At 36.6% G+C, this 19039-nt stretch overlaps 1 protein-coding gene across 3 annotated transcripts in view; it reads right to left on the bottom strand.

Annotated features, from left to right (window-relative positions):
* fmnl2a (formin-like 2a) overlaps nucleotides 1-19039 on the bottom strand; it is a 118297-nt gene that overhangs the window by 10780 nt on the left and 88478 nt on the right. For all 3 annotated transcript variants that reach the window (XM_079880244.1, XM_079880245.1, XM_079880246.1), the window contains exons 11-25: nucleotides 18456-18566; nucleotides 18202-18351; nucleotides 17351-17452; nucleotides 16055-16382; nucleotides 14751-14936; nucleotides 8826-8950; nucleotides 7646-7848; nucleotides 7215-7449; nucleotides 3865-3933; nucleotides 3708-3788; nucleotides 3244-3373; nucleotides 2941-3104; nucleotides 2307-2408; nucleotides 2125-2223; nucleotides 781-904 (exon numbers count right to left, since the gene is read on the bottom strand). In XM_079880244.1, the coding sequence (XP_079736370.1) occupies nucleotides 781-904; nucleotides 2125-2223; nucleotides 2307-2408; nucleotides 2941-3104; nucleotides 3244-3373; nucleotides 3708-3788; nucleotides 3865-3933; nucleotides 7215-7449; nucleotides 7646-7848; nucleotides 8826-8950; nucleotides 14751-14936; nucleotides 16055-16382; nucleotides 17351-17452; nucleotides 18202-18351; nucleotides 18456-18566 (2209 nt within the window). The remainder of the gene's footprint in view (nucleotides 1-780; nucleotides 905-2124; nucleotides 2224-2306; nucleotides 2409-2940; nucleotides 3105-3243; nucleotides 3374-3707; nucleotides 3789-3864; nucleotides 3934-7214; nucleotides 7450-7645; nucleotides 7849-8825; nucleotides 8951-14750; nucleotides 14937-16054; nucleotides 16383-17350; nucleotides 17453-18201; nucleotides 18352-18455; nucleotides 18567-19039) is intronic.

Here is a 19039-nt window from a genome sequence, read left to right on the forward strand (position 1 = left end):
AACACCCATAATTCAATTCTGAATGTCTGCAGGCAGGAATACAAAAATGCAGAAGTTCGATTTGTAGTTTTGACAAAAGCCCTGGCTATCAAAAGTCCGGCAGATGAAGCAAAATGAGGCTTTTGAGTCAACCGGCAGACTAATGCATAATTTTAACTAATTAAACAAAATAAAATTAACAGAAACATTATGTAAGTTTACATTTTGCAACAACATAGTTGTAATTACAACTATGTTGTTGCAAAATGTAAACTTACATAATTGCCCAGCTCTTAAAATTGGATAAAACTGAATATATATAAGTATATGCAACTTTATCCTCATACATACATATACTCATGTAAAGCGAATAAGCGATATATACTGTCCTACAGTATATAACAAATCTCAACTGCTTGATTGCTTGTATTATTACAATACATAAACTATATTATCGACCAGCTGTAAAGCTGGTTTGTGTATTGTGCATTGTGAAAAGCACTATGCAAATTTGACTTGACAAGTGGACCTAAGGAAAAAAGAAATGATAAAAAAGTATAATATGACCCCTTTAAAACTACACTAAACAGTGTTTAGTAGACGCACTCTAGCTCAGAGCTGTAAGCAGTAACAGCACACATTCAGCTCAGTACATTGTTATTGATCAGTAAAGCTTTCCACCAGTCACAGAGAGCTGGTTAGTGGCTCAAACTAACACGTTACAAAAGTTCTTATGTTTTAAAGCTCGCTGCATGCAGAACAGTTACGGGATGAACCCAAAAGCTGAACACTGTGTGTTACCTGTGATAATGTCCTCAATGGCTCCGTCTTTACCCTCATACACATGTCTGCTGTCCTTCACCTGCTTCTTCCTCAGCTCTGCGATCAACTCCTGCTGCTGACGCTTATTCTTATGAGAGGGAGACTGAACACACACACACACACACACAATAACATGTTACAATTAATGCTGTCAATAAAGCATTTCCACATGCTGGGTTTGCATGTTTTATGGGGACATTACATGGACATAATGATTTTTATACTGTACAAACTGTATATGCTCTCCCATAACCCTAAACCTACCCATCACAGAAAACCTTCTGCATTTTTACATTTTCAAATAAAAAAAATGACATAATTTAGTGTGATTTATGAGCTATTCTCCTCATGAGGAAATGAGGACATTCCATAAACTTGTCCCCAAAATATAGGTAAATGGACACACGACCAGGCCAAAATGAACTTTTTGTCAATCATGTCCCTCCTCTGGCTGCCAGTTGCCGCTCGCATCAAATTCAAGTCATTGACGTTTGCCTACAGAACAACCACTGGTTCTGCTCCCTTTTACTTAAACTAATTATTTCGGACTTATGTGCCATCCAGAAACTTGCGCTCTGCAAGCGAACGACGTCTTGTGGTGCCATCTCAAAGAGGCACAACATCTCTTTGTCGGACCTTTACCATGACTGTTCCCTGCTGGTGGAATGATCTGCCTAACTCAACCAGAGCGGCTGAGTCCATAGCCACTTTCAAGAAACGGCTGAAGACACTTCTTTTTCGACAGCACTTGATCCAGTAATACTAACACTTTCTCCTCTATTCTATTCTGTTCTATTTATAAAAGAAATAAAAAAAATTAACATTTACTGCGATGGATTAAACAGAGTAGGGTCATAGCACTTGCATATTGTTGTCCTACTGTTAGTTTAACTGCTTCTATTGTTCTCATTTGTAAGTTGCTTTGGATAAAAGCGTCTGCTAAATGAATAAATGTAAATGTAAATGTAATGTAAATCATGGTCGAACAAGAAAATGTACTGAAATAAATTGTCTTACTGGCCATGAAAATGTCTTTGATTTTTCTCACATCATTTAGATTACTGATGGGCAGACTATCATGAACAATGTTTGCGTTTAGGTTCCTAATAAAGTTACTGGTAAAGTGTTTATTTTATTTGAATTATATACACTAAAAAATCCCCCTTGGTTAAACCCCACTAAAATGAAAAAAATGTAACATTCCAAATGGATTTAGATTTTGCTTTCATATTTAGCTCATTCTGGGGCCAGTTTTGCTCCCTAACAACAGTTCCACTTCCCTGACACACACACATACTCTCTATCCCTTTATTCTATTCGTACCTTCTGATCCTCCTGCTCCATCATAGCTTCTTGTTCAATCAGCTTCTCCATCATCATCTGCTCATGTCTTTTCCTCTGTTCATTATCCTCCTCTGCTTGCTGATAAAGAGAAAATACCCATCAGGCATTTGGAAGTTATGTTACATGAGTGATCAATGCAGATTTGTGATTGGTCGGTTTACCCGGTATGCTCTCACAAAGCGCACAAACACTGGGAAAAACACAGACGGTGGTGTTGTTTTGGAATTTTCTCCAAAGAATTTCACCACTTCATCAAAGGCATCCTGAGAGATTGAGATATGAAAAGACATAAGCGAGACAACAAGAGAAAATAGCTCTGTTATTCAGAATCACATGTAGGCTAGTTACGAGTCTTCAAATGTTACATTTTTAATAACAATGTTGATGAAGATATAATCCCAAGCCAAAGGATCAGATATAGATTGTATTATTTTGGTATTTCCCCTCAATATGAATCGAGCAGTTTAAGTCTTCTGAAGAGACTTTTTTTTCTGAACAGATTTTATTCATATCTAAACATTTATTAACGCCCATAAATAGAGCAGCCTAAATAAACTAACCCCTGATTAGTTTAAAACGAGCCATTTTGCAGCTTAGTTTTAAGAAATGCTCCATTTGGACTGGGGAGGAAATGTTGGGCTCTGAAAGTTATAGTATGATTTCTTCATACAACAAACTGTTTAATTTCAAAAGATAAAGAAAACGTGAATCCTCACGATATGAGCTTTTTAAATGAGAGTCTGGCAGGTTTAATGAGCCGTGTTTCGGGTCATGTGTGTGCAGTGTTAGCGGCACCTGAGCGATCTTGGCATCATCCTGAAGTTTTTTGAGTTTATTCTCATTCTGCTGTATGAAGTCTTTGAGCATCGTGTTGTGGCCGTGCATGCTGTACTCTCTCCTGGTCAGATCCATCCCTCTCTGCATCTCCTTCACGTCTAACAAGACATTCTCTAGAGACACTGAGGAATACACAGAGACAAATCCTTTTTTCTCAATTATCTCTCAAAACATGTTGTGTCAAAACTTGACGTGCGAGCAAATACAATCTGCCCTGTTTATTGTAAACATAATCAAATTTCCATATGACACGTTTCATACCTGCGGCAGCTTTCTCCACATAGTTCAGGTCATTATAGAAGAGCGACACCTGCTGGTATTTTTCCTTCACTACATTTGCTATATAGTGCAGAAGAGTGACCTTGCGATCTGTTGATTTAGTGTCTAACAACTGGAAAAAGAAAACATGCAAACCCTCAGAACATTTAAACCCTCAAGTGAATGATTTAAATCACAGATGAAGAAAATATTAGATTTTTTTTTAATACTTATAGTTTCATATACTTTGTTATCATAAAAAAAACATTGACAGTCTAACAGAATTATAGATAAAGGTCAAAATCTATCATAGTGATTTTAATGTCATTTCACAATCTGCATGCTTAAATAACAATTACGATTGTAAAATGACAGGTGCTTTGTTGTCAATTCATAAATCATAAGGATTTAACATATAACAGCCAACATCTGAGTAAAAAAAAAAACTGTGAGCATGTAAAATGTACCAGGTCTAAGCTCTGCAGTTTGAAGCCGTATACCGCTCCTCTTTTACTGCTGTTCATGTAGTTCCCCAGAGCCAGGATGATCTGAGAGAGAAATACACGCTCAATAAAGACACTTGCTGTGGAGAAAAATGAATCAAGACAGAAGTGAAACTCTTACTTCCAGAATCTTCTTGAGTTTTTGAGAGGACTTAATAGAGACAGATGCTGCAATAACGGCATGAAGTTGCTGTTGAGACAAAAGCAAAAGACAAAAAGGGCCCAAAATTATATTTATGGTAATTAAAACTAGCTACTTTTCATGCTAGAATAAAAAGTAAAATAAAAAAACAGTTAATAGTTGTTTGGGGTGTAACTCATTACAAGTAATGTGTACCAATTTTTCAACTAGGGAACTAGCATTTACGATAATTCTGATAGCATGTGAAGGCATCATAAGTGCAGAGGCGTTTTGTGCGCTGTGTGAACATAATGTTTATTGTAGTTCTAAATGTGAGCATGCATTTACTCATCTCAACAGATTGAGTATTCCTCAAAATGAATACAAACAGTCAGCAAACTCAGAATATTATGCAAACCTGACATAATTAAATATGATAAATATACTTTATGTATTTAATCTCACTTTATTAACCAACGTCTTTGCTGCTGACCTTTGACGATCCAATTCAACCATACTAATAAGCAAAAATGACTACAGATCAACATCACATTTGTGTGTATTTTTTTGTTTTTTATTGCTGAAGTAAGAGTGTTGAACTTTCTTCTCCTGCGTGTGATTCCGAATGACAGCACAGCTGAAAGGTTTGTTTGAGCGGCGCCCTCTACTGAACAGGAGGTAATTTGCGTTTCCATCAGCCTGAGGCTTATTCATTTCACTTTTGGTGTAAAAGGGCCTTTACATTTGCCAAACATATAACTTCTTGTTGCTGTTGTAAAAAACAAACAAACAAGCCCAGTCCAGGTGAGAAAAAGTAACGTAAAAGTAACATAACTAAAAGTTACCTAAAAAGTTACTAAAACAATTAGTTGCGTTTTTAGGGAGTAACACAATACTTTTTAAAAGTAACTTTTCCCAACACTGGTTAACAACATTAGTTAACATAAACTAACAACAAAAATACTTCTAAAGCATTTAATAATCTTAGTTAATGTTCATTTTAACTAATACGTTATTACAATCAAAAGTTGTACCTGTTAATTGAATGGACCTGAACTAAAATGAACAAACAATGAACAGTTGTATTTGTATTTGTAATTAATGTTAACAAAGATGAATAAATACTGTAACAAATGTATAGCTCATTGTTATCCAGTAACTATGCAATGCATTAGCTAACATTATCTGGTGGGACCTTATTGTTAAAGGAGAACTTGGTAACTTTTTAAACTTAAAGGTCCCATGACATGAAATTTTCACTTTCTGAGGTTTTTTAACATTAATATGAGTTCCCCTAGCCTGTATATGGTCCCCAAGTTTCTAGAAATTTCAATCGGTGTAAATCGAGCTTTTGCTATCTTTCTCTGCCTTTGAGAAAATGGAAGCTCAATCGCGCTGATCTTGAATCTCCTCCTTGTGACGTTACAAGGAGGAATGTTCCCTCCCCTTTCTCTGCGTTGCCCACCCAGAGAATATTTCCCGCCCATGAGAAAATGAGCTAGGAAGTAGGAACGCGCGCGCGCGATTTTAGTTAGTCCACGAGAGATATCATGGCTTTTGAGCGAGCGAAGCATAACAATTGCTCAATAATTGGATGTACAAATGAACACCGAAGGGTCAATACAGAGCTGGGCTTGCTGAACGTCTGAAACTAAAGTCTGGATCACTCTCTTTGGCTCAGCTACACACCTCGGACAAGTAAGTCAACTAATGATATATAAGTGTGTTGCTTTACTGTTTATGGTTGCCTAGACTGTTACACGTAGAATGTGGCTGTCACATTAGCTATGCAGCTATGCAGTTTATGTGTGTGAATACACACACTGTAACGCGAGTGTTGTACACTTCTTTGTTATTTGGATAACCGTTTTCCTGTTGGTTATACGGCGCGCGCGATATCCGCATTTCAAGATCGCAGAGCTTGATGATGTAATTGTAATAAGATAAATTACAGATGTTACAGATCTCTCATGAAAAGGCAACAGTAGGTTAGCGTTAGCTACATGATAATAACTGTAAACCATCCGAATAAAGTACCGTATCCAGACATAATATTTTAAACTAACCATTCGGAAACGTCCTGCTGGAACCGCTGAGTTGTTGCTTCTCCATCCGGATCAGATTCTGGGTCAAACTGAAATGCTTGAACGACTGCGTGTCTTCGTGCCATTGCTATATCCAACGTAAACATGCACGGACCGGTACCGTTGCGCAAGATGGTCAAGGCCACACCCACCCTCCACCTTGCGCCGCCTTTCTCCTCCTCATTAGCATTTAAAGCTACAGACACCGAAACGGCCTGTCTGAAGGAAGCTCATTCTGGGACTGGCTTGTAGTGGCTATAATTCTGCACCGAGGCTGAATTTTTGAAAAGAGATTTCAGATACAGTACTAGGGACCACTAAGGCCTATATTAAAGCCTACAAAAAGTAGCATGTCATGGGACCTTTAATAAAACTGTCTAGAATTCATTTGGATGGTTAAACAACCTGTTCTGGTGATATTGGTGACTTTCCCCACTCCCCCCAGCGTTCCCAGGCGGAAAACCAACCTTGCAACTTGGGGACTACCGTCCCGGCAAAATAGAAATTGGAAGTCTCGTGAGAAGCGAGAACGAGAACGAGCACGAGCGCGAAACACGAATTGCTTTACGGCAATTCGACATAAAAGCATGTATGATGTATTACCAGATTACCCACCTCGGTAGACATAGCTCCACACGATACAGTTGGCTTTCTCCGATCAAAACAAACGCACATGAGCAGTGGTAGAGAGGGGGAGGAGGCTGCCGCAAGTGAGTTTTTTACGACCGTGTTGTGAAATATACGCCCCCCCCCACAGCTGTAGGGGGAGCTCGTGGGGAAAACATGCGACGACAAAAGGAAAAATCAGCGAAGAAGTGACTGAGTTCGCTAGAGTTGCCGAGTTCTCCTTTAAGTGTTTCCAAAAATTGTGAAACATCTAAAGTGATATCATATGCACGACAGAATGTCGCAAGTATGTCTCATTTAACTTTTTTAGATTTTATTCACTGCAGTGTTGACTGAAAAGTAAAATATCTATCAAATAAAACAGCTTACATAATATTCTAAGTTCTTTTACCTTAAAAAACTTGAGTTTTAAACCCTATTTTACCCTAAGTCCATGGAAAGCATCATGCAAAAAACAAAACAAAAAGGCATATGAAAGAATTCAAGGGACCATGAGAGAATCTGACATTTTGGAGGAGATCCACAGGCGTGTCTACATTTGCTTGGGTGATTTGAAACGAATACTGGAAAAATCCTGCATAATTCTTGACCAAACGTGCTGTCAGTGTGGTAAAGCAGCTCTGGGTTTGTGTCGTTTACCGGAGTGAGCATCTGAACGCTCTCGGTGAAATTCCCCAGGAATGCCATGATGGTCATCTTCTGCATGAGCCGCTCGATCTTGCTGAACTGGATCATGAAGCGATCCTCATCTGTCAGGTTCTCCAGAGGTTTGCGTTCCTTCTCGTACTGACGCAGAACTTTCAGCTCCGCTTCCGTTGGAATAAACCTCATCAAACACTCCACGAAATCCACCGGCAGCGTCCGCAGGTCAAACCTTAAACACACACACACGCACATATCAAAGCATTATCCTCATCAATCTGATTACCTCCAGAAGCTGCTGTTTGGAGTCCACCATACAATTTTATAGTTAACCATGATAAAGAATGAAGAAATATTCTAAACTATTTCTAGGGCGCTAATAAAGAGATGTTGGTGATCATGTGTAGTGTACGTCGGCTGTGAATTACACTTGGATGGCTCTGCAGATCTCCTCTGATGTCTTGCCCACTTTTTTGAGGGTGATGGCCAGGTTTTTAGCCCTGTTGGAGTCCAGCAGCAAGATTTTATTTGGTCCTTTCTGAGAGGTCTTCTGTTTGCTGGAGGTGAGGTCTATGGCTGGACCCTGTGCTTTCGTCTTAAACATCTCCTCAAACTCATCCACATTCAGATCCTGAACAGAAGAAACACAGTCACCATTGACCATTAAATCCTGCTCTGTATATCTGATACTGTAAAGTGATACCAGCCAGTCTGGAATCCTAATGCAAATCAACATACAACAACAAGTCAGTATATAGAGAAAATCAAATCGTAAAATGGACAGTCTAATAATGTGTGTATTAAAACATCTGTACTGATCCATTATATGTATTGCACTTGAATCCTCTATTGTCAAAAGTTTGGGGTTTAATGTTTTTGAAAGAAGTCTCTTATTTATTTGATTAACAATTCAGTAAAAACAGGAATATTGTGGAAAAAAATTAAAAAATATTCAAAATAACTTTTTTATTTGAATATATTTTCAAATGTAATTTTATTCTTGTGACTGACATAAAGCTGCATTTTCACAAGATACTTCAATTAATCCTTCTAATATTCTAATAATACACCTTACTGATGCCAAACTTTTGAATGGTAGAGTATAAAAATGCATTAAAGATATATTTTATGCATCAGAGTACACGTGGCAATGCATTGTTTTCATGATTGTAACCTCAGCTGCAATACATTATAAGAATAACCAATTCATAGTTACTCTTGTAAAGAACATTATTTATTACAACATATAATACAAAACTGGATGTTGATCATGATAATAGATTATACTCTAATTATTATAATGCAATTATGCATGAATTATGAAATGAATGCACTATAATGCCTTCATAATGCATAATATATGTACATTACAGAAAGTATTACCCTCCAGATTACCCTCCATTAATGTTTCTATTAATTATAATAATAATATTGAATTATACGTTTGTATTTTGTATTGAATCGATTTTTTTGTGTGTAAAAACAGACGAAATTTAGCTGATGCATTTGTGCTTTTTTATGTACTGTAACAAAACAAATGGTTTTCAAATGTTTTTGCCCAGTTTCAAAACTTTTTTTTCAAAGTTTTCATAACTGTGTCCGTCTCACCTCAAGTATTCTTTCGTCATCGATCTCGTTGAACACAGTGCCGTTGATCTGATTGGGTTTCAGCGCCACCCAATTAAACACCGGCATACGGAACTTAGTCTTGATGGGTTTCTTAATCTTCACAGCTACACAACATGACAGAAAGAACACATCACAATCATGCAAATCACACAAACACAAAACATGCAGTCTGATCTACTGAGTGATGTGGAGCAGTTTGTGAATAGCAGGCGCAGATAGGACGGGTTTATGAGGGGGAAATGCGTGACTTTTGTATTGTATGTATCTATAATCTCAGGCTCAACTCTCAACTCTCATAGAGTTGGCATAAAAAGTCTACACACTCCTGTTAAAATGGCAGCTTTCTGAGATGTAAAAAAAAGCATTGAAGTAAAATTATGTAGATCATTTTCCACCTTGTAATATAATAATGTAATATTGAAACCAACAAAATTCATGCAACAAACAAATAGAAACATTTAAAGGGATAGTATTTTTTTTTTCACACACAGTATGGAATGGCCGTATCCAGATCTGACGAAGGACCTTCGCCTGGACCGATGACAACGCAGTGCTGAAGTGCCAACTAGTCTCTCCCTATGGAGGATCCCACTACCACTCTACAGATAAGGCGTTGTCGGGAAAATTCGTCTCGCGGTCCTACCCCAAAGCAACAAATAAAATAAAATTCCTTATCAAAATTTATAAGGAAAGACAAGTACTTTGTTTAGGCTTGGCTTGTCGGGAATTCCAAACCTGCGTATATTCAAACGCACATAACTATAGAACCCATTCTAAATGCGCATCTGAACGCCATCAGTGTTTCTCACAGGTTCGCATTTAAAGTCTGTGTAGAGGGAATGGTGTCGTCTTAGCGGCCCCTAATTTAATAACAAATGATCATTGCGACGGAAGCAAATCAATTAAAACTAACTTTAGATGGAAATAACTTAACTCTGCTGTACAGCCGAAACAATCTCTGTTACCTTAAATTATACGCTTATCTCTGTAAAGCTGCTTTGAGACAATCTACATTGTTAAAAGCGCTATATAAATGAAGATGACTTGACTTGACTTGGAAGTCAATGGCTACCGTCTGTTTGGTTAACCACATTCTTGACAATATCTTCTTTTGTGTTCAGCAGAAGAAAGAAAAAACATACAGGTTTGGAACAAATTGAGGGTGAGTCAATGATGACAGAATTTTCATTTTGAGGTGAATTATCCCTTATTGTATGAATTTTGTTGGTTTCAGTGTTACATTGAATCAATTGACATGATTTTACATTCATTCATTTTACATGTCAAGACAAGTCATCTTTTTTATATAGCACTTTATAAAAGGCTGATTGTTTCAAAGCAGCTTCACAGTAAAAGAAAAATAACAGAATCAATGATGTAAACTTCATAAAGCATGAGACAAATTTAAATTCTGCTGTAAAGTAGCTCTACAAAAGACAATGGTGTCATTATTCAGCTCAAGCCAGTTCAGTTTGATTCAATTCATTACAGTGTCGAACGTACAAAATTCATCAATGGACCATTTTCACATTTCTGGGTCTCTCAGTAGCGGAAGTCGTCATAGTTGGGTAAACTATGGGTAAACTAATATAATACAAAGTATGGTTTTATTAATGTAAATATAACATATATATATATATATAGAAAGAACTTTGCAGGATTTACGACCATTAAACGCATCATCACAGTCTGTGAAAAGGGTCCATTACGAAACAAAGTCAATTCCACAGAAGACAATAGTGCCATCATCTAACTCAATCCAGTTCATTGAGTTATAATAATGTAATACATATCATGCATCTAACATCTCAAAAGATGTAGATATATCAAACAACAACAAAAAAAGCTGCAGTTTTAATAAGGGTGTGTAGACTTTTAATACCCACTGTGTCCTGATGAATATCATCACATTGACAAGATATTCTGATTCTAAATCACAGATGAGCCCATTTTATGATCCTGAGAGACAGAATCACTGACTCCCACAGGAAAGATCAATCACAAATGAGATCTCATGAAGTCACAGGCTTCTCAGATGTTTCTCCTGAGAAAAATATATCAGCAATCTCATGTGTCTCCTCTAAAGATTCAAAAGAGATCTCAACAATGTCTCAAACTGTGCTCAGATTTGTCAAGATATCAAATCTCTCTAAGAGAATGATCTGAGCTATTCATTTTATAGCTCTATACTCTTATGTCATTTTATTTGTGTCTATTTAGATTTCTCTTAATAAATTCAGAGAAACGTGAGGCAGTTAAATGAAACCTGACTGAAAACTGCATCTCTGAGCAATAACATTGTCCTGTGTGTTTAGGAAATGAGACATTGACAGATGTTCAGGGCTGTTTTGGGGTTTACACCATGAGGATGTGACTCAAACAGCGTCTTAGTATGACAATGAGTCACGTGTTGGGTTTCCTTCGTTTATACAGGTTCATACTTTGTAAAAACTTCCAAAATGATCCAGTTAATGACTGAATCTGACTCAGACACAGCAAACGCAGATTACAACATGCTTGAATATGGCTTAATTAAGATCCAGCGATATTAATCTCTGATCAAATGTGACAAAGAGGGAGTGAATAGAGTGTCCAGTCCAGATGAGGGTTATGGGCAATATGATGGTGTGATATTAGGCCGAGCAGAAAGGAGAAAAAGTCACAGCATGTATAAAACATTCCTGAATTTACGTAACTATCGTCTTATCTGACGATCAGTCGCCTGTAACGGCACGGCACACTGTTTCAACATGCAAACACAACACAATCAAACACGTACTCACACAGCGGGCATGGCATTTTTAGTCTTACTGCTTTATGATGCACATCCATTTAATTCTGATATTGATGATATAGATAAAAAAGTTTGAATATGGTCATTTAAAACCAGTTGATTTAAAGTCATTGCAAAAATGCCTAAGAAAAGTGGTTAGTTTTGAAAAAAGCTTAAAAAGAAATACACTGACTTTTAGGCATTTTTAAGTATGACTTAAAGTGAGAAATATATTCAACAGAATTGTGTAAAAACAAATGTGAATGCTTTCCATACTTAAGGGTTTTTGTGTCACTGTGCAGTAACAAGATTCAGTCCTCAAGGGGGTGATAGAATCACAGTTAAATGTTTTTAGTAGGCCTACAGTACCTCTACACAGGATGTTATCAATCAAGTAACTAACCAAGTATAAATGACAATTAAACTAACTAGCTAGCTCAGCAAGATTTTCTTCAGACTGTTGTTCCACCATAACAATAGGAAACTATTAGGAAAATAATATTAAAAAGTGACATTGCGATACTTTGTTTTTCAGCAGATACCTTGAGTAACTTAATTTGAAAATAATGAATCATTGTAGATTCTAGAATGCATCTATATAGAAAATAAAAATAATTGAAGAAATAAAAAAAAAAAAAAAAAAATCTTGGCTATATTCATCACAAGAGCCAACTCAAAACTCTTTCAGTAACCAGAAAATGAACAGTTGCACTTGAATTATTGCACTTGCCACATTCCTACTGTTTTGACGCATTCAATATAACTAAAATAATAATAATGATTTTTATTGTGATTATTTGATACAAATATTAAACCAAATAAGAAAAAAAATTATAATACCATTGTACTGTAAAATATTATTTAAGAAAAAATGAATATTTAATAAAACAATATTAATATTTGTATAGTACAACTATAAATAGTTGTATAGAGAGTATATATATATATATATATATATATATATATATATATATATATATATATATATATATATATATATATATATATATATATATATAATACTAATATATATTAATTTTCAAATATTAAACCATTAAGTTTTTATTTTGGCGGAAAATCGCTCGGATCCATTTTCCTTTTTATAGGTTTATAATCACTTCTCTTTCCAAATCTGTTGAAATGTGAGGCACTGACACACATTGCATGTTCAAATGCAGCATTTACTGTGAACAGAGCTGCTCTGAGACACTGAAAACACCAGATCATGAGCTTAGCACATGTAGATGACACTTGACCGCTTCAAAACACGCTGAAACACGCAGTGTATATACTTATTTAAGTATGAAATATATGAAATCGCAGCCTTTGTGATGTAATTGTAATTTTAAGTCGTGATGTAATAATTGCACTAAGTCATGATTTTGACTATATTTTGATATATCATATCATGCAGCCCTACAGAGTACCGACAAAACCATAGAAGAACACTTACTCTGTGGTGGCAATGCTGAGAATGCAAAACATATTTGTATTGCACAATACAGAGTTGTGTTCTAAGTGAAATTGCTCTTTGACTGCTAGAAGCATCTGTGTTTACTAGATTTACAATTCTTAATGGCAAATAGATCTGTAGATCTGATGTCGATGTGAATTGTACTTTTGTTTTCCATGAGGTTGCGGTTCATGGCCTGAGCTCTGGAAACAGAGATTTTGTCAGAGAAATAAGAGCTTACATCTCATGGAACATGTGGTCTCATAGGCTGGCATTAGAGTCCTGTTATTTGCTGAACTCTGTAAGCGAGGTATAAAGAATGTTCCTCTCTGGTTTTTAAACAGTAAGGAAAAGTTCTGCAACACAGTGTCCAATTTCATGCCCAGTTTCAAGAGGAACAACCAGCAATACAGCTTCAGAGTCGTTGTCAGATCAAGATTACAGAGGAACTGAAGGTGTTGTCTTAGAGACTAAAATACCATGACCACACACACACACACGACTAAGCACACACAACACGACACAGCAAACCTACAGTACAGTTTGATGGGTCCCTCTATGGCGGCACAACAGGCAGAGCAGAAATAGGCAGAGAGAAAGAGGTGATTAAGAGCAGACAAAACACAACCTCTGATTCCAAAGATCTGTTTGCATTATTTTCCTATAGCCTGCATTTCCACAGAAATTCCCTAAAGAACTGCATTGTTTTATAAGGAATGATAAAGATCAAGAGAGAGGTTCCACACCAACAAACCGTGGATTGAAGCAAACCTGGGAGACTTTAGTAATATTAATTAAAAAAAGACAAGAAAAGACTGAATGAAAAGGGTAATTAAGCATTAATCCGTTGCCAATAAGGTTTTTTACTATGTAAAATATTGTGCGTTTCATGGCGCTGAAGACTGGAATAATGATGCTGAAAACTTAAGCCTTGCCATTACAGAAACAAATCACATTTCAAAACAGTTATTTTAAATGAAAATAATATTTCACAACATTACTGTTTTTACTGTATTTTTGATCAAATAGATGCAGCCTTTGATAAACATAAAAAACTTTTTCAAAAACATAGAAAAATCTTTCCAACCCTAAACTTGTGAACTGTAGCGTAAATCCTGTAAGTCTTGAGCATTTTGAAACATCAAGGAATCATATGAATTATCCAAAAGTCTTTTATGGCCACATTTCCATTGTCGTGTACATCATAATAATGCATTCTTACTCAAATTCTCAATAATATGACATGGTGAAAAATACAACCACCGTATGTCAACTAAACTCAATGTACTACAATTGAAAGACACTGATCTTATGTAAAATCAAAGAGCTGATATTATGACTCAAGACTTCAGCAGAATAGAAGTGATTCACTTGAGCGTGTTCAGACATTAAACCCGTTACAGGAAACTAAATAAACAGCTTGATCTGTGGTGATTGTTATCGTTCGTCTCAGAGAGGAGACAGGGTTATAGCGGCACCAGAGACCCAAAGCCATTCTGAACTGACGCGTGAACTTTAAACACAAACTAAAGCTAACTTCCACATTCTTAAGCGGTGTGGGGCGTATCTGGGTCTAAATCACTGGGTTTTTTGTTCATGTGATGTCTCTGCAATACTGTATCATACTTTGAGCATGTACATGATGGTTTTGTCTTTAGTGTCGAGCAGGTTCTGTTACCTGCCAGTCCTGAGTTCATGATGACGGTTGGTGATCCACAGCCTGGAAGTGGAGGGGCCATGGGGGGTGGAGGAGGCATAGGGGCAGATATATCCACACCAGGACCTGGGAGAGGAGGGGGAGGAGGAGGAGGAGGAGGAGGAGGAGGGGGTGCTGGTGCTGGAGCAGCAGATAGACCGTTTGGTACTTGAAAAGATAAGAGGAAGAGGGAGAAAATATGTTCAATTTTCTGGTCATACTTTAGATTAGGGTCCATTTCTCACTATTAACTACGACTTTTGCCTCAGTAAACTTCTAATCACTGCTTATCAATAGTTAGTACGGTAGTTAAGTTTAGGTATTGAATAGGATTTCTACATTTTAAGGGATGTAGAATATGGTCATGCAGAATAAGGCATTAAAATGTGCTTTATAAGTACTAATAAACAGCCAATATACTAGTAATATGCATGCTGATAAGCAACTAGTTAATAGTGATAATTGGACCCTAAACTAAAGTGTTACCCATTTTCCTAATGCAACATCTAATTTCTTTGTTTTGATTTTGAAATACGGACATTTCCGTGAAAAGGCTGAAACAATCCAGCATAACCAGCCTGAATTACTTGTTGGTCCAGGCTTTTTTATGCTGGTTAGAGCTGGTATAGTGCTGGTCTAACTGGTGGACCAGTACAGTCATGCTGTTCTCAAGCTAAACTGTGCTGGTGACCAGCAAACCAGAAACCAGCAACCTGTGTGATTCAGCCAAATAAACAAAATTTTCTTGAGCGCACATGTACAGTATATTGCATTTTTGCTTTCAGAGTAATTTTCAATTTCAAACTTCTTGCCGCTTAACATGTAACGTTTAGTCTGTGTTTGAGTTTTTTATTCTTAGTTGGTTTTGCACTGCTTTCGGTTCCGTTGCCTCTGTTAGTATAACGGGCTGTTTACACGACACCGTTTTGAACTAAAAACAAAAAACCGTTTATGCGTTTTGGCCGTTCATTTAAAGGACGACAGCATTTTGGGGGCCTGAAAACGCAAACTTTTGAAAACGGGTTTCAAAGTGCAAGTTTTTGAAAACGAAACTGTTATTGTCTCTGTGTAAACAACAAAAAAGCAAATTTGTGAAAACGGTGACATCATGCGCATGCGTATTATGTGCTCAATCTATAGGCGCGTAGTTTTTCTTTACAAAGTGACATCCGTGTGAACGGTGATCGTTTTGACAACATTGTCGTCTGTTTGCGAAAAACATGAAGGAAAAACGTCTGAAAGTAGATCTGGCTGCTAAAAAACATACATTTTTGAACGTCCCTCACCTGTCGATGGCATAGGAGGAGGGGGTGGTGGAGGTTCAGGCATGGACATACCATGAGCCGTCCCGTTAGCCACACCTCTGTGACTGACCAGGCCCTCACCGGACAGTCCAACTACACCCTCTGACCCTGGTAGATGCCCGTTCCCCGGTGGAGGGGACGTCAGGATGGCTATGTCTCCATCCCCTTTCTTCTGGATCTTGATGGTTCCCTGTTTCTCCAGCTCGTGGATCTTCTTCTCCAGGTTGCACTGCCTCTGAATGGCCTCATCCTTCTCCTTCACCATCCGCCGTAGTGTGTGCACCTGAGAGCTGGCGTCTTTATACACCTCCTATCACCACAAAGTTAACACAAACATAATGTAGCAAGCATTTTTATACTTTCAAGCAGCCTTTCCCAAACAGGGTTCTGTGAGTTGATAGAAAGCTAATTAAAGTAATTTAAATGTAACATTAAAATAAATAAATGGGGCTGCACAATTAATCAGAATAAAATTGAAATCATGATACAGCTTAGTGTGATTATAAAATCAAAGGCTGAGATTGAATTATGTATATAGTTTGTTGCGCTGTGTGTTTCAGAGTAAAGCGTGGTGTGATCTGGTGTTTTATAAATTCTTTATTACAATATCACATATTCACTTCTTATTTTATAGCACAATTGTAAAAGTATTTCTGTCATCCATTTTGAATAATTAGAGTTAAAAAAATAATAAGAACAGTTCAAATCAATTTTGGCAGCCTTGGAGTCTGATCAAAATCATTTTAGGAAGGTGACGATATATATATATATATATATATATATATATATATATATATATATATATATATATATACAGGTATATATATATATATAAACATTGTTTTAAAATAATTAAATAAATCCGAAAACAAAAAATATGAAACGTGAATGTGTCGTTAATTTTTGGAAATTATAACTTAACATCTCATAGGTACTTGAAATAAATATTTTAATGTCTAAGGGAGTGTACTTACAGAAGAAAGTAAAGAGTAAGAATGAGAGTAAGAAGAATATAACGTAACTAAACATGATAGGGTTAGTTAGGCTAATTTGGTAAGTTTAGTTATTATCCAGCTATTGCACTGTAATTAAGTTTTGGAAATGTGTACATAGTATGTACATGCAGAACATGACTGTTCCATGCTATCAATGCTTCTTTTTCAAATCTATTGGTGTTTACTATTATTGGCATAACCTTTATTACATTAACTAAATTATTGTTACGCAAATTGCAACACAGAAACTCAAGAGGAAGTGATGTAAGGATTCATCTTTTACCCGAATAGACTCCAGCTCTTTATTTCTCTGCATGAGTTGTTTCTCCAGCTCAACAATTTTCGCCATCGCCTCATTCTCTGTGTCCTGTAACTTCTCTGTCAGCTAAAAAAAAACACAAACAAGAATCAACAAGAAATAAGATTCCAGCTACAGAACACAGAGTTATTAAGAGAACTGAAGACAGAATCACCATGGCAGAAAGCCTACAAGAGACCTGAGCATTTGAGTTTTCCAAACTGTTGAGACATGAGCATTGTGCTTTAAAAACACTAAAATCTCCAGACCTCATGAGTTCAGGCATTGTTGCATACATATTTAACTTCAGATTCACTATCTTCATTATCACTTTAGCATTCTTGACCACTCTATTAAGAATATACGCACTTATGCAGTGCACTATAAAAATCAATGCCGCACTAATGAGGAAATTACCTCAGGTCATGACGTCATCCTTTGGCCAGAGGGCCAACAGTCACAAGGTCAAAGGTCAAGCTACTGTAGATGTATGATGGTGTCCTATCATGTTTCATTATCATTAAAGACTTTCCGTTGAACTCTAATACTGCTTAAACCCCCCAAAAATACAATGATCAACTGCACACTTGCTAAAATGCTAATTCATTGTGTCAGATATCTGGTTATCCACATATAAAGCTTGCTGTTATTCATAATGCCATAATGCAAATTCCATAAGGCTAATGAGAAAATACTGGCAATAAATGACAAACAAGACACAGGTCATATTGTTCTCTGGTGCTGCAGAGTAAAAGTGAATGCTTTAAATGGAAAGCACTTCAATGGTTGTTTTTCAAGATTGGTGAAGAGTGTTGTCCTGTAAAAACATTACTAACATGAGACATGTTCTCCTCTAGTTCCTCCACTCTCTCCAGCGCTGCGTTCTTGGTCTCTGCGTCCTCCAACAGAGCCCCGACATCAAACACGTTATCCAGGTACGCTTGAATCTGCACATGCAGTTTATCACTCTCGGTGTGCTTCAGTTTCTACTCAGAGACACAGAGAGAGAAAGAGTGAGGGATGCTCACTCAACATTTACACTGATACTGAACATTAGCCTCAAAAGAAGCATTCCAGCATGTTTACTTACGTCCAGATATTCGTCCAAGCCCAGCTTTGTGAAGTCGTACTGTAAGTGCACTCTAAAATTCATGTCTTCCACAGAATGAACCACAATGTTAATGAACTGCATACAGGCAACCTGCAAGACAATACACACCATACACAAATTAACCCCACAAATATTGACACATTTAAGGTGAATTACTGATGAGGAACTCTGTAATAGAAATGCAAAATATCTTTATTATTACTGCAAAAAAAGAGCTATGCATGTTGTTATGTTAAAAGAGCAATTGAAATACAAAAGAACATTTCTCATTCACAAAGTTCTACATATCCCTTAACCTTCACATGTTCGTTTATTGAGTATGTTGGCTTATTACAAGCTTATTACACATATAGAAAATCTCAACTGCTTGATTGTTTATATCGTCACAAAATGTAAACTATATTATTGCTCAGCTCTTTATATAGCCTAAAGTTGAATATAGAAGTATATCCTACTTTATTCGCATACATACAGTGCACTCACGCAAAACTATACTGTATACAATAGCAAATCTCAACAGTTTGATTGCTTGTATCATCACAAAATGTAAACTATATCATCAC

This window comes from Squalius cephalus (genome assembly GCF_949319135.1).
Source record: "Squalius cephalus genome assembly, chromosome: 9".
NCBI classification, from domain to species: domain Eukaryota; kingdom Metazoa; phylum Chordata; class Actinopteri; order Cypriniformes; family Leuciscidae; genus Squalius; species Squalius cephalus.